The sequence below is a fragment of the Hyperolius riggenbachi genome, chromosome 12, assembly GCF_040937935.1.
Source record: "Hyperolius riggenbachi isolate aHypRig1 chromosome 12, aHypRig1.pri, whole genome shotgun sequence".
NCBI lineage: Eukaryota > Metazoa > Chordata > Amphibia > Anura > Hyperoliidae > Hyperolius > Hyperolius riggenbachi.
Window position 1 is genome coordinate 215,007,702 of NC_090657.1, and position 24,320 is coordinate 215,032,021.

General features: G+C 46.1%; 1 protein-coding gene across 1 annotated transcript in view; it reads right to left on the reverse strand.

The window, feature by feature from the left end:
• Positions 1–382: 382 nt before the first annotated feature.
• KIF19 (kinesin family member 19) overlaps positions 383–24,320 on the reverse strand; it is a 166,326-nt gene continuing 142,388 nt past the window's right edge. The window contains exons 16-20 of the mRNA XM_068263807.1: positions 22,195–22,300; positions 16,951–17,038; positions 12,879–13,282; positions 11,001–11,157; positions 383–1,943 (exon numbers count right to left, since the gene is read on the reverse strand). Of these exons, the coding sequence (XP_068119908.1) occupies positions 1,780–1,943; positions 11,001–11,157; positions 12,879–13,282; positions 16,951–17,038; positions 22,195–22,300 (919 nt within the window). The 3' untranslated portion in view covers positions 383–1,779. The remainder of the gene's footprint in view (positions 1,944–11,000; positions 11,158–12,878; positions 13,283–16,950; positions 17,039–22,194; positions 22,301–24,320) is intronic.

The following is a 24,320-nucleotide window of genomic DNA, read 5'->3' on the forward strand; positions in this document are numbered from 1 at the left end:
AACTATTCTATGTTCCTTTTTTTCTTTCTCTGCCTGAAAGAGTTAAATAGAAGGTATGTAAGTGGCTGACTCAGTCCTGACTCAGACAGGAAGTGACTACAGTGTGACCGTCACTGATAAGAAATTCCAATTATAAAACACTTTCCTAGCAGAAAATGGCTTCTGAGAGCAAGAAAGAGGTAAAAAGGGGGAATTTGTTATCAGTGAGGGTCACACTGTAGTCACTTCCTGTCTGAGTCAGGACTGAGTCAGCCACTTACATACCTGATATTTAACTCTTTCAGGCAGAGAAAGAAAAAAGGAACACAGCACAGTTATTTGTGTGTTAGGCACTGTACATACACATGTCTATCTCATTATGTCACATTTCAGTTCGGGTATCCCTTAAGAAATATTCAATGTATTTAAATTTTCATTTTATGTACTTCTGGAATCAAATGGGTAATGTATTTTGCGTATTGCATGGTCCATACTGCTTTATAGGACTGCTACGGCAAACAAAAATATAAAATGTGTACATATAAGATGTACATTTGTCCCAGAGTACAATACACTATAAATTACAGTTCTTTTTCACCGATGTTGCTGTCACTCATGAAGAAATGGACTATTCAAAAAAACAAACAAACAAAAAAACAGTCCAAATACTTACAACCTAAGTGGATTCTCAATTTTTTTTTTAATGTTCAAAAGCTTTTTCTGAATGGCAGTTACTCAGTCCAACTGCCAAAACTGCGTGCAGGAAATTTTGAGTGCCAAAATTGAGTAGGGAGGCTGGCCAACATACTGTATTGAGAATCCCCCATGAAGAGATAGACTAGTCCAAAACCAGTCAGATCTGTCCGATTTATTTTACTACCTACTGCAAGTGACAGCAACCTAGGAAAAGGTCATTTATAGTCCATTTTACTCTGGGAGAAATGGATTTTAAATTTGATAATGTTTCATGATTGTAAAAGGACCCCACTGCTTCACGGAACACAAACTGTAAAAACTGTAAAAAATTTCATTCCACTATTCAAAATTTCATTGCAAATACAAACATTACAAACCAACAAAGAGATTACCAGTGCAATTTGGTAAGTCGCTGATTCCTTGTATGTAAATAATACAATCTGCAAAAAAAAAAAATTAATTTAAGACCTGGGGAAAAAAAGGGGGCACTCTGTACAAGAAGTCCCTCTGGTCTGTTTAGCAGCACACAAGAGTTGTATGTGGAGAGTTCCTCCCCCCACCCCTTCCCCTACACACACACAGTGCTAGAGGTGGATTGTCCCACAGTCTGTATTGTGGTATCCTCTCCATGCTGGCCCTGGAGGATTCTGGGAGTGCAACCTCTCCTGTTGTGGGATAGCCGTGTCCTCCAGTAACACCATCTTCTTGTACACAGTGAACGGATAGATTGTAGCGACGGCACAACTTCCTGCTTCCTGTGCGGCACAGAAAGAGTCCCCCCTCACCTTCTTAGTTCCAGACAGTAGTGACAGTATATTAAGTAGAGTGCAGTGCATCTGTCTCTTAGCTACCTGTGTCTAATACACTCAGAGGTACCAAGCTCTTGTAATACAGTTTATAGGGTGAGTAGTGATGGGAAAAATACCTTTCAGAATATAAAATGTTATATTTATACTGATGGAAATAATGTCTGTCTTGCAGCGTTAAAACGTTTTTCTCTCCAATAGATGTAGCACTCAAAAGTTCCATGAAGTGCCCGAGTGCTCTGGTGGTGACTGGTGAGTATAATCCTATGTCCGGCTGCTTGGTAGTGTCCACAGCCCCTCAATATTTCCGAACCTTCCCCTCTTTTCCCGCTACCTCGCTAGTATTTGCGTTGCTGTATTTAAACCGCGGGCGCTGGTTGTTGGAGTTCTGCTTCTTGGTATTCGCTGGTGGGTTAGGCTGGGCCCCCGGCCCCTGATGGTCAGACTGTTTCACCATTTTTCCTGTAGGAAATATATAGAAAATCTGAATTTGTAAGGCCCGGTTCACATTAGCGGTCGCCGTCCGGAATCGCCGTGCCGGAGCCGGACCGCATGCAGAGCGGACGGAACGGACGCACGGCATAGCAATGAAAGCCTATGCGTCCGTTTCGTCCGGACCGGAACCGGACTCCGGCATAAGACCCAACATGCGCTATTTTTTGGTCCGGCTCCTCCGGCAGCCGTATCCGGAGCGGAGCCGGACTGCACCATCCGGCCAATACAAACCAATGAGAACCGGAGAGCGCACAACACACTGGCTAAAAATCCGGATGTACTACCCCACTTCCTATGCGTATTGAAGCGGCGATTTTGGATGGGGGACACATGGGCAAGCATTTTGGAGTGGAGCAGCAGTGATTTTAAACGTGCTGGAGATGTTGGCAGTATGTCGGAGGTGGAGGTGAGTGCTAAACAGCGGAGGGCCTGATTCCACAGGTCCACCTTCTGCTGACCTCCCAGACCCCAACATTTTTATTCCTTTTCTACTATCTTTTGCCAAACGGATCCGGATCGCATCCTGATGAACACCTGATGCAAACTGACCGGATCCGGATCGGATCCAGATCAGAACTGTACGGTTCCGATCCGGATCCGGACAGGTCATCCGGTCCGTTTGGCAGAGAACCGCAAGTGTGAACGGGGCCTTAATGTTCACAAATGAAATGGCGTTCTTTGTTTTGGAGGCAGGGTTACCGCATGCGAAAATGCATTAGCTGGTGATGTTACTAATTCTGTGTAAATTTGATTGGCCCAATTAAAAGCTGCAATTTGATCAAACCTCTCATTACAGTGAGCCAGTGGGACTCTGCATTGCCTCTGTTGGTTTACATTTCAGGTGCAGCCTTCAGCGCTGTCATTTGTCTGTCTGCTTGATGAAATGTGTTTACCAGTTATGATTAGCAATAAAAACATAATAGTCCTCGTGCTGCTAGACTAGTGTTAGGTCTTCCCCGAGGGGGTCCGTCACCGCTGTGGGAAAGTCTATTAGGTAATAATCTGTGCACACATTATTTACTGAAGCTAATAGACTTTCCCACAGCGGTGACGGACCCCCTCGGGGAAGACCTAATACTAGTCTAGCAGCACGAGGACTATTATGTTTTTATTGCTAATCATAACTGGTATACACATTTCATCAAGCAGACAGACAAATGACAGCGCCGCTCAAGGCTGCACCTGAAATGTAAACCAACAGAGGCAATACAGAGCCCCACTGGGGCTAAATACATGCCTTGAATGCAAAACAGATGCAAATTATATGCGATTTCTAATCTAAAAATTTTGAATGCAGCTAGCCACTAGTATACTTATGTTCAATTTGTACAGCGGGAGATGCTGTGCTTTCAAACAGAAGTTATACCTGAATGATTTATCTGCATGGATGTGCAGAGCTCCAGTATATGGACTACATTACACACCTAGCATTCAAAACAGGCAAAGGGGGGTGTTATGTAGTCCATATACTGGAGCTCTGCACATCCATGCAGATAAATCATTCAGGTATAACTTCTGTTTGAAAGCACAGCATCTCCCGCTGTACAAATTGAACATAAGTATACTAGTGGCTAGCTGCATTCAAAATTTTTAGATTAGAAATCGCATATAATTTGCATCTGTTTTGCATTCAAGGCATGTATTTAGCCCCAGTGGGGCTCTGTATTGCCTCTGTTGGTTTATATTGCAGGTGCAGCCTTGAGCGGCGCTGTCATTTGTCTGTCTATGTTGTTGTCCATAATTGACAACTCTAACGGGAAGTAGATAGGGGCTTCCATATTTATTTCTTTTTAAACAATACTAGTTGCCTGGCAGCCTTGCTGATCTTTCTGGTCATTCGGGTCTAATGATGGGCATACACAGCTCATTTTTGCCACTTGATTCTCCCGTTCGATCGTTTCGCCACTCGATTCCGCAGTCAATTCTCTTATATTCCGCTCATTTTTCGTATCTTTTTCCATTCACTGCAATCCAGAATTAAGCGGGGAAACGATCGAGCGTGAGATCGGCTCAAAAATGAGCCCTGCATGCCAACCATAAATCCTACACCTGAAGCAAGCATGCAGCTAATCTTGTCAGATATCAGATATCAGATCTGATATCTATGACAGGGTCTATGGCTTCAAGTATTAGAGGCAGAGGATCAGCAGGACAGCCAGGCAATGCGCATTATTTAAAAGGAAATAAAGATGTCAGCCTCCATATCCCATTCACTTCGGTTTGCCTTTTAACCTCCCTGGCATTCAATTTCCCCAGGATTTCTAAGCAAAAAGTAATCCAATTAATTGTCATAACCTTTTTTCCCTCTAACTTGCCAAAATGTGTCAAGCAAGGGTCTAGTATACAGTTCAGGAGAGTAGTAATGTGTATGCACATCAATACCACTCGCAGCATGTTTTATAATGACGTACATACCCGTCAATAGCAACAGGGAGGTTCATTTGCAGAGAATCTGAAACGAATTTAAAAAAAAGACAAATTTACCTAAGGGAAGGTTCTGGGTCCTATAGAGCCTTCTCACTCCTCTCACGGTACCCGCCCCAACCCCCCCCCCCCCCCCTCTGCTGGCTCCCCCATTCAGATCTCCCACCCTGGAAGGCCTCGGAAGTCTTTGGGAGCCAGAGTGCTCCCGAAGATGGGTGGCTCCATACTGTGCATGCGCAAGGACACTGCCTTGTAGGCTCATGCATGCACAGTATGGAGCGGCCCGACTTCTGGAGCTTTCAGGCTTCCAAAGCCTTGAGCAGTGGCAGACAGCAGTCTCTGCGCCATCGGTCAGAGACTACTAACTGGGGAGCCAGCGCTGGAGCACAGGGGAGAGGAGAGGGAAGTATAAAGAACTCAGATCCTGCTCTCTCCTTAGGTGAGCATCTCCCCCCACCACTTACCTGGGGCTTCTACTGGCCCCCTGCAGATGTCCTGTACCACCTCCGGTCCCCTGCCGTGGCTCACTTATGTTACTGCAGCCTCGTTCGCGCTCACACAGCCTGGAGTATCTTATGCAGGCGCAGTTGCCGTCTACTTGTAACACGCCCAAAGTGAAAGTGATACGCGGCGGAGTACCAGAGTTTTCTTGAGAACCCGCGTGTGCACAGGACGTCTGCAGGGGGCCGGTAGTAGCCCCAGGTAAGTGAAACTTTAAAAAAAATAACACATTGAAGATCTCCTTTAAAGCAGATTTACAACCTCTGTTTGATATGGACGGCCATAGGAAAGTACCCGCAGTGAGGATAAACACTGCATTATAGGGCAAAGTAAAGGAAACAGTTTGGGTGAGTGAAATTTTCCGGTTTAGGGCTGGTTCACACTAAGAGCATTAGATTAGCAAGAGCTTTTAAAATCACAAGCGATGTTTGTGTTCTCACTGGAGCGATGCGATTTTGTAAAAATACCCCATAACATTGCATTAGCAAGTGCTTTTTAAATCACGCTAAAAAAAGCTCTTGCAGTGTAAACCAGGCCTAAGGCTGCAGACTCGCAGAAAAATTGCTTAGCAATACACTAATGATTTTGCTAACATTTTGCGGTTTCCGGAGGTTACACTTACCCAGCAGCCGCCTTCTTTAACCCGCCCCACGCTGCATTCCAAGCTGCGTCACGTGACTACTATGCTTCCTCCTTCAACCCGGAAGGAGGAAGTGTTTGTAGTCACGTGACCGCGGCTTTGAACGCAGTGTGGGATGGGTTAAAGAAGAAGGCTGCTGGGTAAGTTTTACCCGCACACACCCGCTCAGTTGCACTAATTAGAATATGAGATCCAAATTAATCTCATTCAGATTTTATCCAAATTTTATATGGTGCTCAACCCTATCTACAGCCTTAGGCCATATTCACACTGGGAATTGCAATACGCCAGTGATTTTGCTAGCATTTTGCAAAGTGATCTTTCACTGTACAGAAAAAGCGATTTTGGTGTGACTGCATTTTGTGATTCTTTAACATTGAAATGCAATCGCTACAAAATGCTGCGTGCGCCATGTATGAGATTTCAACAAAATGCTGCGTGCGCCATGTATGAGATATCTACAAATGCTGCGTCTGAGATTTCAGCAAAATGCTGCGTGCGCCATGTATGAGATTTCAGCAAAATGCTGCGTGCGCTGTGTCTGAGATTTCAACAAAATGCTGTGTGCGCCGTGTCTGAGATTTCAACAAAATGCTGCGTGCGCCGTGTATGAGATTTCAGCAAAATGCTGCGTGCGCCGTGTCTGAGATTTCAACAAAATGCTGCGTGCGCCGTGTATGAGATTTCAGCAAAATGCTGCGTGCGCCATGTATGAGATATCTACAAATGCTGCGTCTGAGATTTCAGCAAAATGCTGCGTGCGCCATGTATGAGATTTCAGCAAAATGCTGCGTGCGCTGTGTCTGAGATTTCAACAAAATGCTGTGTGCGCCGTGTATGAGATTTCAGCAAAATGCTGCGTGCGCCGTGTCTGAGATTTCAACAAAATGCTGCGTGCGCCGTGTATGAGATTTCAGCAAAATGCTGCGTGCGCCGTGTCTGAGATTTCAACAAAATGCTGCGTGCGCCGTGTATGAGATTTCAGCAAAATGCTGCGTGCGCCGTGTCTGAGATTTCAACAAAATGCTGCGTGCGCCGTGTATGAGATTTCAGCAAAATGCTGCGTGCGCCGTGTCTGAGATTTCAACAAAATGCTGCGTGCGCCGTGTATGAGATTTCAGCAAAATGCTGCGTGCGCCGTGTATGAGATTTCAGCAAAATGCTGCGTGCGCCGTGTATGAGATTTCAGCAAAATGCTGCGTGCGCCGTGTATGAGATTTCAGCAAAATGCTGCGTGCGCCGTGTCTGAGATTTCAGCAAAATGCTGTATGCGCCGTGTCTGAAATTTCAACAAAATGCTGCGTGCGCCGTGTCTGAGATTTCAACAAAATGCTGCATGCGCCGTGTCTGAGATTTCAACAAAATGCTGCGTGCGCCGTGTCTGAGATTTCAACAAAATGCTGCGTGCGCCGTGTCTGAGATTTCAACAAAATGCTGCGTGCGCCGTGTATGAGATTTCAACAAAATGCTGCGTGCGCCATGTCTGAGATTTCAACAAAATGCTGCGTGCGCCGTGTATGAGATTTCAACAAAATGCTGTGTGCGCCGTGTCTGAGATTTCAGCAAAATGCTGCGTGCGCCGTGTATGAGATTTCAGCAAAATGCTGCGTGCGCCGTGTCTGAGATTTCAGCAAAATGCTGCGTGCGCCGTGTATGAGATTTCTACAAAATGCTGCGTGCGCCGTGTCTGAGATTTCAACAAAATGCTGCGTGCGCCGTGTATGAGATTTCAGCAAAATGCTGCGTGCGCCGTGTCTGAGATTTCAACAAAATGCTGCGTGCGCCGTGTATGAGATTTCAGCAAAATGCTGTGTGCGCCGTGTCTGAGATTTCAACAAAATGCTGCGTGCGCCGTGTATGAGATTTCAGCAAAATGCTGCGTGCGCCGTGTCTGAGATTTCAACAAAATGCTGCGTGCGCCGTGTATGAGATTTCAGCAAAATGCTGCGTGCGCCGTGTCTGAGATTTCAACAAAATGCTGCGTGCGCAGTGTCTGAGATTTCAACAAAATGCTGCGTGCGCCGTGTCTGAGATTTCAACAAAATGCTGCGTGCGCCGTGTATGAGATTTCAACAAAATGCTGCGTGCGCCATGTCTGAGATTTCAACAAAATGCTGCGTGCGCCGTGTATGAGATTTCAACAAAATGCTGTGTGCGCCGTGTCTGAGATTTCAGCAAAATGCTGCGTGCGCCGTGTATGAGATTTCAGCAAAATGCTGCGTGCGCCGTGTCTGAGATTTCAGCAAAATGCTGCGTGCGCCGTGTATGAGATTTCTACAAAATGCTGCGTGCGCCGTGTCTGAGATTTCAACAAAATGCTGCGTGCGCCGTGTATGAGATTTCAGCAAAATGCTGCGTGCGCCGTGTCTGAGATTTCAACAAAATGCTGCGTGCGCCGTGTATGAGATTTCAGCAAAATGCTGCGTGCGCCGTGTCTGAGATTTCAACAAAATGCTGCGTGCGCCGTGTATGAGATTTCAGCAAAATGCTGCGTGCGCCGTGTCTGAGATTTCAACAAAATGCTGCGTGCGCCGTGTATGAGATTTCAGCAAAATGCTGCGTGCGCCGTGTCTGAGATTTCAACAAAATGCTGCGTGCGCCGTGTCTGAGATTTCAACAAAATGCTGCGTGCGCCGTGTCTGAGATTTCAACAAAATGCTGCGTGCGCCGTGTATGAGATTTCAGCAAAATGCTGCGTGCGCCGTGTCTGAGATTTCAACAAAATGCTGCGTGACCGTGTCTGAGATTTCAACAAAATGCTGCGTGCGCCGTGTCTGAGATTTCAACAAAATGCTGCGTGCGCCGTGTATGAGATTTCAACAAAATGCTGCGTGCGCCGTGTCTGAGATTTCAACAAAATGCTGCGTGCGCCGTGTATGAGATTTCAACAAAATGCTGCGTGCGCCGTGTCTGAGATTTCAGCAAAATGCTGCGTGCGCCGTGTATGAGATTTCAGCAAAATGCTGCGTGCGCCGTGTCTGAGATTTCAGCAAAATGCTGCGTGCGCCGTGTCTGAGATTTCTGCAAAATGCTGCGTGCGCCGTGTATGAGATTTCTGCAAAATGCTGCGTGCGCCGTGTCTGAGATTTCAACAAAATGCTGCGTGCGCCGTGTATGAGATTTCAGCAAAATGCTGCGTGCGCCGTGTCTGAGATTTCAACAAAATGCTGCGTGCGCCGTGTCTGAGATTTCTACAAAATGCTGCGTGCGCCGTGTATGAGATTTCAGCAAAATGCTGCGTGCGCCGTGTATGAGATTTCAGCAAAATGCTGCGTGCGCCGTGTCTGAGATTTCAACAAAATGCTGCGTGCGCCGTGTATGAGATTTCTACAAAATGCTGCGTGCGCCGTGTATGAGATTTCTACAAAATGCTGCGTGCGCCGTGTATGAGATTTCTACAAAATGCTGCGTGCGCCATGTATGAGATTTCAGCAAAATGCTGCGTGCGCCGTGTATGAGATTTCAGCAAAATGCTGCGTGCGCCGTGTCTGAGATTTCAACAAAATGCTGCGTGCGCCGTGTATGAGATTTCAGCAAAATGCTGCGTGCGCCGTGTCTGAGATTTCAACAAAATGCTGCGTGCGCCGTGTCTGAGATTTCTACAAAATGCTGCGTGCGCCGTGTATGAGATTTCAGCAAAATGCTGCGTGCGCCGTGTCTGAGATTTCAGCAAAATGCTGCGTGCGCCGTGTATGAGATTTCTACAAAATGCTGCGTGCGCCGTGTATGAGATTTCTACAAAATGCTGCGTGCGCCGTGTATGAGATTTCAGCAAAATGCTGCGTGCGCCGTGTATGAGATTTCAGCAAAATGCTGCGTGCGCCGTGTCTGAGATTTCAACAAAATGCTGCGTGCGCCGTGTATGAGATTTCAGCAAAATGCTGCGTGCGCCGTGTCTGAGATTTCAACAAAATGCTGCGTGCGCCGTGTCTGAGATTTCTACAAAATGCTGCGTGCGCCGTGTATGAGATTTCAGCAAAATGCTGCGTGCGCCGTGTCTGAGATTTCAGCAAAATGCTGCGTGCGCCGTGTGAGATTTCTACAAAATGCTGCGTGCGCCGTGTATGAGATTTCAGCAAAATGCTGCGTGCGCCGTGTCTGAGATTTCAGCAAAATGCTGCGTGCGCCGTGTATGAGATTTCTACAAAATGCTGCGTGCGCCGTGTATGAGATTTCAGCAAAATGCTGCGTGCGCCGTGTATGAGATTTCAGCAAAATGCTGCGTGCGCCGTGTCTGAGATTTCTACAAAATGCTGCGTGCGCCGTGTATGAGATTTCAGCAAAATGCTGCGTGCGCCGTGTATGAGATTTCTACAAAATGCTGCGTGCGCCATGTATGAGATTTCAACAAAATGCTGCGTGCGCCGTGTCTGAGATTTCAGCAAAATGCTGCGTGCGCCGTGTATGAGATTTCTACAAAATGCTGCGTGCGCCATGTATGAGATTTCAGCAAAATGCTGCGTGCGCTGTGTCTGAGATTTCAACAAAATGCTGCGTGCGCCGTGTCTGAGATTTCAGCAAAATGCTGCGTGCGCCGTGTCTGAGATTTTAGCAAATCACTGGCGATCTCTACAGTGTGAGCACTGATGAAGAAGTGCAATGGCAATGCAAATCAATAAGTGCTAGTGATTTACAGACAAGATGAAATTACTAGTAAAGTGCTCCAGTGTGAATGTGACCTCTTGTGCTGAATCAGCCCCAATCTCAATTAAAAGTGGCCACACTATTTTACCAAAACCGTCAAATATTCCCCCCCCCCCCCCATGAGGTTTACTGTATATAGGATTTTTTTTTCTTTTATCCAGCTTAGAGTCGGCACAACCAAGATGGTAACAAGCTCTTTTTAGTCAACAGAATTGTTATCGACCAGCACCAGAGATTTTCACTGATAGTTCTATTCAGCTTGCCACAGCGAATACATAGCCATAAGGTCCAATCAGGGACACTGTAAATCTAGCTCTTAGGGTTGTATCAATATCTCCTACGGCAACCGCTGTGACATCATAGCCAATACTGCCCAATTATATCACAGCAGGTGTAGCTCCCTAAAGAGAGTCGCCCTTTCTCAAGTGTTAGGCTATGCTGTCCCAGCAGTTGCAGCTTGTGCTATTGATACAACACTAAGCCATAAAGTCCAATCAAGAACACTCTAAATATAGTGTTGTATCAATTGGATTTTTGCAATCCGAAAGAAAGTTAACCGCTTCACAAAAAACAAAAAACAACCCTATCATTTTGGGTGGAGTTCCCACTTCTCAGTTTTTGTCTAGCTCATGTAGAGATGACAGATTGCGGTAGATTGTACTGATGTCATGTGAACATGACCGATTGCAGTAGAGTGTACCGATCTCATGCGGAGATGGCAGATTGCTGTAGATTGTACCGATCTCATGCGGAGATGGCAGATTGCTGTAGATTGTACCGAGCTCATGCGGAGATGAGATATCGGTAGATTGTACCTGTTTGGTTCTGCGGGAGTTTGACCTGTGCGATGGGCAGCACCATCTTCCCCGGAATGCGGTTGGCGCCGCCTGGTGGGACGTGGTTCTGGATTTTGTGGTCAGAGTTGCTCTCCAAGACACGGTGGCGAGACGGGTGGTTCTTTGGCTTGACCAGCTACAGAAACAAAGCCTACAGTTATTCCATGCAGTTCAAATAAGTACTTTAAGTTTTTTTTGTTGTCCTATTTACAAACTTTTAAACCACTTAAAGTGAATGAGAACCGCTAAAAAAGAAAAATAACCAAAGGAGAGGAAGGTTCTGGGTCCTATAGAGCCTTCTCGCTCCTCTCGCGGTCTGCTGGTTCCAGTGCTGGCTCCCCCGGTAGCAGTCTCAAATCGATTGGTCAAATACTGCTCTTTGCCACAGAAGGAAGCTATGGAAGTCTTCAGGAGCCGGAGTGCTCCCAAAGATGGGCAGCTCTGTTCTGCATGAGCACGCTCTCTCACGCATGCATAGTACAGAGCCGCCTATCTTCGGGAGCACTACCGAAGTCTTCAGAAGACTGTGGTGGTAGGGGGTTTAAATAGGGGAGCCAGCGCTGGAAGGTGGGGACTGTGAGAGGGGCAGGAAGGCTCTATAGGACTCAGAGCCTTCACTCCTTACAGCTGGGTTCACATATGACATTACGTGAAAAAGGTGTGTAATATGAAGGTGCGTGTGCGATTTTATAGTGCGTTTTTGGTGACTTTGCGTTTATGCAGATGCATTTGCGGTTCGCATATGTAAAACATATGCGTTTTTATATTTAAATGTAGGCAAATCACCAGGAAGACAACAGGAAGTGGAAACGCATCAGAGATCTTTATTTAAAACCAAAAAGCTATGCATAACCATGGACTTTCATTATGTGGGTTTTGGCACCCATCCTGCACAATATGCAACAAACGCCAGCAATTCATGAAACGCATACTGTGAATCGCAGTACAACGCCTCTGTTTCTGCATCCCATTGACTAACATTGCTTCCTTAGGTCAGTATCGGATTCATTTATTTTTTAATACCTATTAGCTTTAAAGAGAAACCGTAACCAAGGATTGTACTTCATCCCAATCAGTAGCAGATAGTCCCTGTCCCCTGAGAATTCTTTACCTTTTCTCATCAGGGGGCTCTGTATGGCTAATATTGGGGTGAAAGTCCTCCCACACTGCGATGTCAGGTCCAGGGTGTTGACATCACACTGTGGGAGCCTTGTTGCATTGTGAGAAATAACAGTGCCCCCCCCCCCCCCCCCCCCCAAAAAAAAAAAAATCAGTAAAAACAGGTCTGCATGATGATGACGCACAGGCGTTTCGACCCTTCTTTCTCAAATCATTGCAGAGTCAGACTCTGTGCGTTATCATCATGCAGACCTGTTTTTACTGATGTCTTTTTACTAAGAGCTATAAATAAAGAAACTTGAACATTGGATGGTGCAGAACTTTAATGATTGCTGAAGTTTCCCTGTGACTCCAGGGGTGGTCCCTGCACATCAAGACCATTGGTGCAGCAACGTTGGTTAACTAATGAAAAAAAGTGCTTAATTTTTTTTTTTTAATTATAAATTTACATTATTTTCACTGCAGTTCCTCTTTAAGGACCAGAGACTATCTGGTACAAAAAAAGGGGCTCACCAACTTCAAGCTGCATGGACCCGACACTGTCGCTCTGCTGTTGCTATGACAGCAGAGCTCCATAACCTGGTCAGGAGTTGATCACTGTGAGCCAATATGATTGGTTGACAGTGATTTCAGGGCCCAGAGCCAATGAAATTGGCTCCGGACTAGCTCATGGAGCTCTGATGTCATAGCGATGATATATGAGCAGTGTCGCTGCAGTCCACTCACTCTGATACTGACCCCTTGGCCTGTGACCTCAAATGACCTAGACCTCTTCTTCCTGCGCTTCACTTCTAAAGGTTCCTCTCTCTTCTCGGGTTTCTGGGCGCCTTTCTTCTGCACGGGCTGCCACAGCGCCGGGGAGTCCCTCCTGCGGTTCCCACCGCCTCCCGCCAGAGCCGCCACCATCTCCGCTGTGCTAGTGGACAGGTTGTCTTCGCTGGCTGCGTGGTGCAATGGTGAGCTTGGGATTGGCTGGTCTCTGAAGGGGTTGTCCTCACTCTCGCTCAACGAGTGGATGGACAGATTGCTCCTCTCTTTCATTGGCTGGAGAGGCTGGAGGCGGTCACCTTCTATGGCCCGGGAACGCCGCCTGGCCGCCTTCACAGATATACTTTTAATGCTGCTGAGGATCTCTTTCTTTTCTGTAAAAAAAAAAAAAAAAAAAAAAAGTCACAACATGAGAACAGTTCTTTCCCTGTATGAAAGTGTATTTGTAAGTTAAAGGAATACTGTAGGGGGGGTCGGGGGAAAATGAGTTGAAATTACCCGAGGCTTCTAATGGTCCCCCGCAGACATCCTGTGCCCGCGCAGCCACTTGCCTATGCTCCGGCCCCGCCTCCGGTTCACTTCTGGAATTTCAGACTTTAAAAGTCTGAAAACCACTGCGCCTGCGTTGCCGTGTCCTCGATCCCGCTGATGTCACCAGGAGCGTACTGTGTAGGCACAGACCATACTGCGCTTGCACAATATGCTCCTGGTGACGTCTGCGGGGGACCATTAGAAGCCCTGGGTAAGTTCAACTTATTTTCCCCCGACCCCGTACAGTATTCCTTTAAAGGGAGTCTGAAGCAAAATAATATAAAAAAAAAAATACTCTCTTAAGGGGAGGGAAGGCTCTGCGTCCTATAGAGCAGTGTTCCCCAAACCCGTCATCGAGGCCCACCAACAGAGCATGTTTTGGGAAATCCACACAGGTAGTTAATTAGCTCTGAGACACTAATTACCCCACCTGTGCATGTTTGTGGTTTCCTGCAAAACATGTACTGTTGGTGGGCCTTGAGGAGAGGGTTGGGGAACTCTGCTTCCAGCGCTGGCCCCCTGTTCAAAACACCCGCTGCAGTAGGCTTTCGAAGTCTTTGGGAGCCCGAGTGCTCTCTAAGACGGGCGGTTCTATAGAGTGCATGTGCAGTACTGAGCGGTCCGTCTTTGGGAACGGTCCTTTCAGAAGGCTCCGAACCCATTGGTTACGCAAAGAACACACTTCTGCATAGACTGGCTCTGACTGACATCAGTGACAGGACCCGGTTCCCGAAGCTGCGGAAGACGGAGTCGTAGGTGCGATGAGAGCGGATGAGCCTGGAGGAAGCCCCAGGTATGTATAAAAAACTTTTTATGCTCCTGAGCTCTGGTACACTTTAAGTATTTAAAGTGTCTGGGTTTTTTTTTTTTTTACGCTTCAAAGTATATCCATGAGCAATTGTCTATAGTGAATTGAAATATCCTGAGCAAACAAATAATGAATTGAAGCCATTGTCATACAATAGGTCAATTGCTAGGAAATGTTCTGTATTATGCTTGGAATACATGGGTCGATCCAGGGGCCGATTAGCCGCCGGATCGACCCCCGCCGCGTACGCGTGGATCGATTACCGATCGTCCCCGCCGGCGCACCTCATCAGCTGCTTGATTCCCTGCCATTGTCTGCCGGCGGGGATTGATCGATCGAGCGGGCGGGGGTCGAGCAGCGTGATCGGACCAGCTGAATATTATCAGCTGGCCGGATCAGCTGCTCGATACACGGTACAGAAACGTAACGTGTATCCCCAGAAAAAGAGTAAAGGGTTGATGAAGTACTGCAAGTGGTTTTTGAACCTTATATTTTCATTGATAGTAATAGTTCCGGTAATGTACACAAAAACTGCTGGACGGTTGTGGAATGTTATTTGGTATTTGCTGGATATTGCAGTGCAGGAGGAATGGCAGAAGGATGTGATACAGACAGCATCTGTTTTTATGCAGCTTGAACTTGTCAGTGTAATGAAAATTAAAGCTTGCATTAACTTAAAACCATTAGTATCTTTAACTATTTTTAATTACTACTTGATAATATTAGGGAAATATGGAAATACATTTTTGTTGTGAACTTTCTTACATACTGAAAAGTAAGGTAAGGTAAGGGACTCCGCACTCAAGAAACTAAAAAGATTTATACATACCTGGGGCTTCCTCCACCCATCCACTCCGTTCGCTCCCACGCCACCGTCCTTTGTGACTGACGGAAGTGCGGGGTCCAAAACTGACAGTGTACGCAGTAGAAGTGCGGTCTCTGTGCTGGAGAGATACGTAGAGAGCACTTCTCTTACATTAGACTGGCTCCAACTGACAGAAGTGCGGGGTCTAAGACTAAAAGCGGTGGCATGGAAACGAACTGAGTGGATGGGGCTGGAGGAAGCACCAGGTATGTATAAATCTTTTTTTTTTCCTGAGCTCTGGTACACTTTAAATCAGGAAATAAGACACAGACTTTCTACCCCAAAAATGGGGGGGGGGGGGGGGGGAAGGAAGTCAGTATGTAATATCCTGAAGGCATGACCAGGTGTCTTCCCGCCCCTCCCCCCAACAGGCTCTTACAGATCCAGCAACACACGCTGTCTCTGTCGCTGTATACACTCGGCCTGCGTGGCTTCTGTCTTTCTGGATTCACTGGTGCCCTCTAGCTGCGCACAGTGTCAGGTCATGTATGAGGGGCGCAGATAGAGGGCTCCAGAGAAACTGCTGTAAGTACGCAAAATCCTAAGCCAAAAAGTTGCAAATTGCCTGTTTCAGCGGAAGCTTTATGCTAGGTATACACCATACAATTTTCTGTTTGATTTACCTGCCAGATTGATTTTTCCAGATTGATTTTTCCAACATGTCCAATCTGAATTTCGATCAATTTTTTCTTTTAGCTTTTTAATTTTTTTTTTATCTATTTTTAGATCGCTTTTCGTTCAGTTCAATGAAAGTAGATAAAAAAAAAATGATCAAAACAACAAATTAAAAAAAAATGGGAAAAAAAAACGATTGAAATACAGATCAGACATGTTGGAAAAAAAATGGAACTGGCAGGTAAAGCTAACAGAAAATTGTATGGTGTGCAGTAGAAAAAATGTATTTTTTTTCAAAGAAGAATTATATTTTCTGACAAAAATGTTACTTGTAAAAGCCCTTATTCTGCTGAATCCAACGATACCAGATATGTATTAGTATCCCACTTTTCCTGTCCTGGAATAGGTGCAGCTAGTACAGGTAGCCAGGTATAGGTGCCACCAGTATAGGTAGCCAGGAGTATGTGCCTCAGTATAGGTAGTAGGTATAGAAGCCCCCAGTATAGGTAGCAAGTATAGAGGCCACTGCAGGGAGGGGGGCCGACATCATACTCTCTATCGCTCCCTCTTTCCACATGACCCGCCTCTCCGGCTGGTGCAGTGTGTAATTTACTCACCCGATCGCTGGCTCCATGCGGTGTCCCCTCCAGCAGTAGGTGCCTCTCTCCTGATCTCTGTATGATGCGTAGTTGCTACGAGTCATACAGGAAGTGGAGAGGAGAGAGAGCAGACAGCTGCTGGTGTGGCACACAGTATGGAGCCAGTGATTGGTAAGTAATTACACACTGCAGCAGCCATACAGGGGGACCTCAGGAGAGGGGACCATGTGGAGGGAGCGAGCAAGAGAATGATCTTAGTCCCCTCTCCCCGCTGCTTCCCGAGGGACAAAACTGCAAGTAACGTACCAGGTATATGCTTTACCTGCCAGCAACGTACCTGGTATGTGCTTGGCAGTAAAAGAGTTAAAGAGGTGGTACTGTGTAAATGTTTTGGCTGTACAACAATCCCCGGTAATAGCGTGGCAAAACCCCAACAGGAACTTTACTGCTGTTTCTGGCAAAACTGCTCAGTTTGAGGCACTCTGAGCCTTGTAGTGGCAGGTATCAGTGCAGCTATATTTGAGAAAAAGTAAAGATTTCTCATGGCAAAGGGGATTTGGCTATTGATTGGGATGAGGTTCAATCCTTGGTTACTGGTCCTCTAATATCTGTAGTCCTTCTTACCTTTGCGCGTTAAAGCAACTTTGTCAACACTGTCGGGGGAGGAGTTGATGTGGCCACTTATGCTGACCAGGTTGTCCCGGGGTAATATCTAAGGAGATCAGAAAATGGAAAAATTATATAACTGAGTTGATGAATCAGGGGATTAGGATACACTCTATACCAGGGCTTTTTAATCTTTTTATTAACTGTACCAGTTTTATCACCTGAAAATTTCCAAGTAGCACCCATGTGCCTGTGCAGTAGAGCGGACCCGATCAGACTCAGCTGTTTCCACCAGAATCCGAGGGGAGAGCCGCTACTGCGCATGCTGACAAGGAGATCTTTGTGGGGTCCTATCGCTGGAATCCCTTTACAGCTGCTCCCCGACACCCGAGGTCCTCATTGTGCTGCCCTGCAGAATAATTCATATCAGCGGTAACCCAATCGCAGTGAAGAGACAGACAGGCGAAAGGTGCACAGTGACAGCATGTATACTTCAAATACAGGAAGTGAGCAGTAATGTCACTTCCTGTATACGAGTCACTGTGCACTGTATGCTTGGCTGTCTCTTCACCACTGATCTGAGGTCTGAAGTATGCCGCAGGGCAGCACAGAGAGAAGCGAGCGAGGGGGAGCTGAGTTTTGTGGAGGCAAGATGGTACCAGGACAAGTGGCAGGCAAACCTGGTGTGCACCACCTGGCCAACAGCAAAGTACCACTGGTGGTTACGCGTACCACAGGTTGAAAAGCCCTGCTCTATACCACTGTGCAGATCTGTGGACACAATCACACTATGTAGACATTTAACTCAGAATTCTTGATGGTTAGCTTACACTATACGTATTGAAATGCACAAGTATTTTACTTTTAAGGTGCTTCCAGGAAAATGCATTCCCTTGTAAAGGACAAGTGCAAGCTGAAAATAAGAAATTTTTTTTTTACTTACCTGGGGTTTCCTCCAGCCCCTGGAAGCCAGCTTGTACCCTGTGGCTCCCAGTCCCCTCCGGTGCAGATCGGCATCTACACGAGAGCCGCTCTCGGGTCACACTCATGTAGTCCGGAGTGTTCTTCACAGGTGCAGTAGTTCTGCGCAGGACACTCCAGACCACGTGACCACGACCGAGAGCGGCTCTCGCGCAGGCTCAGTGGATGCAGGCCTGGCAAGGTAGGCATCTGCACCGAAGGGGACTGGGAGCCACCGGAGCTGTGGCGAAGGCACAGGACGGCTACCAGGGGCTGGAGGAAGCCCCAGGTAAGTGTATATATTTTTTTTTTTAATTTGCACGGACCTTCCCTTTAGGGTGCCTATTAACCAGTACACCACTAAGGTTTTTCCCCAGTACAATACGGAGTATTTTTTCTCCTGTAAGCACTCCCTTTCATTTGCCAATAACTATCATCACTACTTATCAGACCTACCGTATTTTTCGGACCATAAGACGCACTTTTTCTCCCCCCAAGATGGGGGGAAAAAGTCACTGCATCTTATGGTCCGAATGCAACAATTTTGGCTGCGTGTCTGCCCCATTCTAAGTCTCCGCCCTATGTCCCCGTCGTCTTTCCCATTTGCCCCATCTGCTGTGTGGGTCCATGTGTGTTCAGGTGACCCTTGTCTTCTGTCCTGTGTCCGCCCTGCCTCGTGTCCTGGTGCGTCCCCCGTCAGCTGTCCCGTGTCCTGGTGCGTCCCTTCTTCTGTCCTGTGTCCGCCGTCCCCTCCGCTTTCCCCGCGTGGGTCGCTAGGCAACTGGTCAGGCTGTAGCTTACCACATAACGGGGCCACAATGCAGCGATGAGTAGCGGTGAACCTTCATAGGGAAGCCGCTCGGGGGTCCGTGCACGCAAGCCGCAGCCTCTCTGCCTTCACTTCCGCGTACGTCACTAAGTGAAGGCAGAGAGACTTCGGCTTGCGTGCACGGACCCCCGAGCGGCTTCCCTATGAAGGTTCACCGCTACTCATCGCTGCATTGTGGCCTCGTTATGTGGTAAGCTACAGCCTGACCAGTTGCCTAGCGACCCACGCTGGGAAAGCAGAGGGGACGGCGGGCACAGGACAGAAGAGGGGACGCACCAGGACACGGGACAGCTGACGGGGGACGCACCAGGACACGGGACAGCTGGCGGTGGACACAGGACAGAAGACAATGAAGGTTCACCGCTACTCATCACTGCAATGTGGCCCGTTATGTGCTATGCTACCGCCTGTAGGTCCGCTGGGATGCGCTGGGATACTCTGCAACTTTCTCCCAATCGGTGTGGGCTGTGCTTCAGTATGGGCTGCGATCGCTGCAGCTGTGGGGATCCGGATGGCTTCTCCCTCCTTCCAGCTCCCAGGTACAATCTTTCCCTCACTCCTGAAGGTTACCCCAGCGGCCATAGGTTTGCACTTGATGACAGGACAATGACGTGCGGGGGGGACAGAGGAGGAGTGTCATGTGCAGGGAGAGGGCCGCATCACATGGTGAGGGGACCAGGGACAGACACAGGACAGGGGTGTCATGTGCTGTTTGGGGGGCAGAGTCTCATGCACTGGGGAGGCATATCATGGGGTGAGGGGATGAGGGACATACAGGGCAGGGGTGTCGTTCGCTGTGTGTGTGTGTGTGGGGGGGGGGGGGGGGGGGTAGGGTGTCATGATGGGGGACAGGGTTGTCATGAGCTAGAGGGACAGGGGTACCATGTGCTGGGAGGACATGGTGTTGTGTGCTGGAGGTGCCAAGGGACATGTGTGTCATGTGCTCGGGGGGCAGGGTGTTATGTGTTGGGATGGACAGAGATGTCATATGCTGTGGGAACAGGGGTGTCATGTGCTGAGGGGATAGGGGTGTGTTGTGCTAAGAGGACAGGTGCTGTATTTACAGGGAAAGGGAACGTGTGTGTACCATTTCAGTGTTTGATGCCACTACACACAGGACTCAAGAAAGGACACAAGGGGCTCATATAAGGACACAAGGGAGGCACAAAAGTTATAAGGGGGACACAGGGACATATTAATTGGCGGGGAGAAGATGCTCAAGATGCCCCTGCACCATGGACGCACCAGGTTTAGTATATTATTTTTTTTCCCTGGTTTTTGTCCTTTAAACCTAGGTGCGTCTTATGGTCCGGAGCGTCTTATGGTCCGAAAAATACGGTATATGATCTACGTTTTTTTTGTTTTGTTTTTCACCACAAATTAGGCCTTTTTTGGTTGGTACATTTGCTAACAATAATTTTGTGTATGCATTATACATGTAATAAGAAAAAGATTAAAAAAAAATCTCAATTTTTAGCCATCATAGTTTTAAAATAAAATGTGCTATTGATTTTACTTCCCCATTTGTCCCAGTTATTACATTTAATTTGTGTCCCTAATAAAATGTATGACAATATTTTGCTTAGAAATAAAGGTGTATTTTATTTTTTCTTGGGGGCAGGGGGGGGTCCCTCATTGTACTCAGCCGTTATTTGCAAAAATTAGTCATACACTATCATGGCATAAGATTTATAAGATAAGTTCCTAAGGAAACAATTTATGCATTGTGTTTTAAATTCTATCACTTATGGTTCGGACACACTATAAGCGGTTTTCTGAGCGTTTTCGGTTCATCATCGCTTTCTGAGCGCTTTAAAAAAAAAAAAAAAAAAAAAAAAAATCACTCCTATGGTATTTATTTACATTAAAATTGAGGTAAAATAGTGTAAAAATCGCCATTATCGTGTACATTTTTTCGCATTCGTGATTTTACGTGATCACTGCAATTTTTACGCAATTTTAATGTAAGTGAATGGGAGCAATTTTATAAAGGCGCTCAGAGTGCTGATGACCCAAAAATGCTCAGAAAAGCGCTTATAGTGTGTGAGCACTTAAGTTTTGTTTTTGTTTTTCTGGGGGCGGGGGATATGACAGAATGGGGTAATGATGCAATCTTGACTGTACAAGAATACGGCTTCTATAGGAACAAAGGGAGAGGGTCCGCTGCAACCACCATACACTCAACCATCCAGTCGGGAGCAGGAACGATATGCCACAAACATGTTGTACTGAAGAAATATTCTGCTGCGTCCAATAGTCGGTTAAAGTCCAATTGTATTGCAACATCAATGGATACACAGGTGAAAGCTTACGCATATCGCCCCATGTTTGCTCCGATACGCATGAACCTGTGATGTCACAATACAAATTGGACTTTTCACTATCCGTTGCATCGGAATATTTCTTCAACACAATACCACTTCTATGTAATAAGAGGGACTATTTAAAGTATCCTTACAAAGTACAGTCACTCAGTATTCCCAGCTAGTAGCTACTCCATAGATTTGGTAAAGTTGTGCAATCAAGATCATATTAGTGATGGGCACATTTATAGTTTCCCAACGTGGCCATACATTGGCAGATTGCCAGAAGATTCAAGTAAAAATCCCTCTATTACTGCCACACACTGAAAATAGACGTTTAATAGATTTCAGCTTGATCTATGGTGCCGCTGCAGTGCAGGACTGACTGCCGGGTTCCCTGGTCTCCCCCATGTAAATGTGCTCCTCTGGGGGCCAGTAAAGAGTGTTGGCAGCGGAGTATACTTACCTGTCCATCGGTATGCTCCTCCTGTGTCCTCTCTCCATCCCCACTGGAGTGCTTGTACCTTGTAACCCGGTGGCATGCATGTAGTCTCATTATGTATATGCCATGGGGCCACAGGGAGCAGGCGCTCTGGAGGGGGTGGAGAGAGTACACAGGAGGAGCATGCCAGCGGGCAGGTGAGTATGCCCTCTGCTGCCAACCATCTGGCAGTTGTTTTCCTCAAATCTACTGCTGTGCACCTAACTGCCACCTTTCATGGAAGATCTTTCCATCCAGAGCCGGAAATCGATCAAAATTACGATTCAGTGCCCATGTTCTGGCATAGATGATGATCTCTGGCAGATTTGATTATAGTGATCGAATCTGCCAGGGAAAATCGATAAGTGTATGGGCACCTTTAAAAAAAAAAAAAAAAGTATAATGTGTCAAGTGGCCAATTAAATTCAAACTTCAGCTTGCGAGGAAATTTAATGCACGTCATACACAGGTTGGAATTGGACAAATTAAACTCAGCAGGAATTGCAAGCGATTGGCCCACTTTCAAGCGGCATACAATTTCCACGAAATCTGCATTCAAGCCAAAGTGATTTGCACCTTGTTGGTAATCTTTTATTACAGGAGGTATTGGAGTCCTGTGGCTTCAGCTGTATTCTCTGTATTAATAGTAAAATCTCACATTCTCTGCAAATAGGAAAAGCCTCACTTACCTCCCTTCTGATCAACCCGTTCACGTGAATCGGAGGCGGAGTCACAACGGTGGAGTTCTTAAAGTGACGCGCCCGGGGGCTGGTCTTAAACACTTTATTAGTGTCACTGTTGAAGAAAAGATCACTTTTTTTGTCACAATCAAACTTTTAACAAAAATCCTGTTTTTTCCTATTCTTTTATTAAACATTACGTGTACCCTTAACCACTTTACCCCCGCGCGTACGTATTTCTCCGCCCCTTTTTCCATCCTTTAAAAACCAGGGACGGAGAAACACGTACTTTCCGCGTTCCCGACGCTGCCCGCGCTCCCGCTCGTAAACACGCCGCCCGCCGCTAGTAAAACCGCCGCCGCCCGCTCGCCCAGAGATCAATGAACGGGAAAATCCATTCCCGTTCGTTGATCTAAGCCCCGCAATGATCAGCTGCTCTCCTATGGGCAGCGCGATCATTGTGAGAAAAAACTCACGTGTCCAGCCTCCTTATTCTTCCTCCAAGCTTCCGGAAGGAAGCTTGGAGGTCGCATTAAAGCAGTAGGATCAGCCATACTATGCCAGGGAAAAAAACACATATATAAGTAGATAAATACTTGATCTACTTACATAACACATGTATTATACTGTCCACGTTTTGATTTCAGTGAATGTTATATAGTAAATGACGAGAATTCTGTTCCTGGTGGGGGCCATGTCTTTTGCCCACAGTTAAGGCTAACTCGTGATGTCATTTCTGCCCTTTACTTTTTTTCTTATCTCCTCCAAGTCAACTCAGCCTTGCTTGTAAACACAAGTGAGTAGGGGATTAGGTTTCAGATAAGCAACCGTCAGGGAAATAAAGGGAAGAGGAGGAATAGATTATAGATAAAAAGAACCCCCAGCATGCAATTCTTTGGCACGACTACTAAAGGGCCAGTGCTCCTTAAGTATGTGATAACTCCAAATCATAACAGCAGAAAAAGTTTTGAAAGTTTTGAATGCAGGATTAGCATCTTTATCGCTTAATACACTCAGACCAGTTGCTGTTGAAATTTGATTTTTATGGTGACGATACCGCTTTAAAACAAAAAGTTACTGTGGCCATCTTGTGGCCAAATAGTAAACTACACCCTACACATTTTTCACATACAAATAAATGACTTTTACACATAAAATTAACTCATTACCTCCCACACTCCCCATTTTTTTTTTTTTTTTGTAATTAAAAAAAAATTAAAAAATTTACAATTAAAAAAAATACATAAATAGTTACCTTAGGGACTGAACTTTTTAAATATTTATGTCAAGAGGGTATAACACTGTTACTTTATAAACTATGGGCTTGTAATTAGGGATGGACGCAAAACTGAAAAAAATGCACCTTTATTTCCAAATAAAATATTGGCGCCAAACATTGTGATAGGGACATAATTTAAATGGTTTTATAACCGGGACAAAAGGGCAAATACGTTTCATGGGTTTTAATTACAGTAGCATGCATTATTTAAAAACTATAATGGCCGAAAACTGAAAAATAATTATTTTTTTCCCCACATTTTTCCTATTTTCCCATTAAAACACATTTAGAAAAAAATAATTCTTGGCATAATGTCCCACCTAAAGAAAGCCTAATTGGTGGCGAAAAAAACAAGATATAGTTCATTTCATTGCGATAAGTAATAATAAAGTTATAGACGAATGAATGGAAGGAGCGCTGAAAGGTGAAAATTGCTCTGGTGGTCAGGGGGTAAAACCCCTCAGTGGCGAAGTGGTTAATATTGTTTTTGTTATTTTTCAGGGTCTTTTTTTTTCCCTTTTGTTTTAGAAAATACATTTTAATATTTAATATTTAAATATTAACTTTTAATATTCAATAAAATATATAATCATTTTAGTTGTATTCCCTATAGATTCTCATCTTCTTCTCAATAACCAACTGCTTACTTATTCCGAAACTCAAACCCTTCAGTCACATGTGCATGCAGGGGAGAAGAGTGATTGGTTCATCAGCTGAGGCCACACCTCCTTGCTGAAGACTCTGGTAGGGAGGTGTGGCTTCTGCCTAGCTAGGAGGGGGAATGGACATTAGGCAGGCAGCTGTGGGTCACCCATGAGAAGACACTCTATGAATTGGTGCAGCAGGTGTTTTCCTG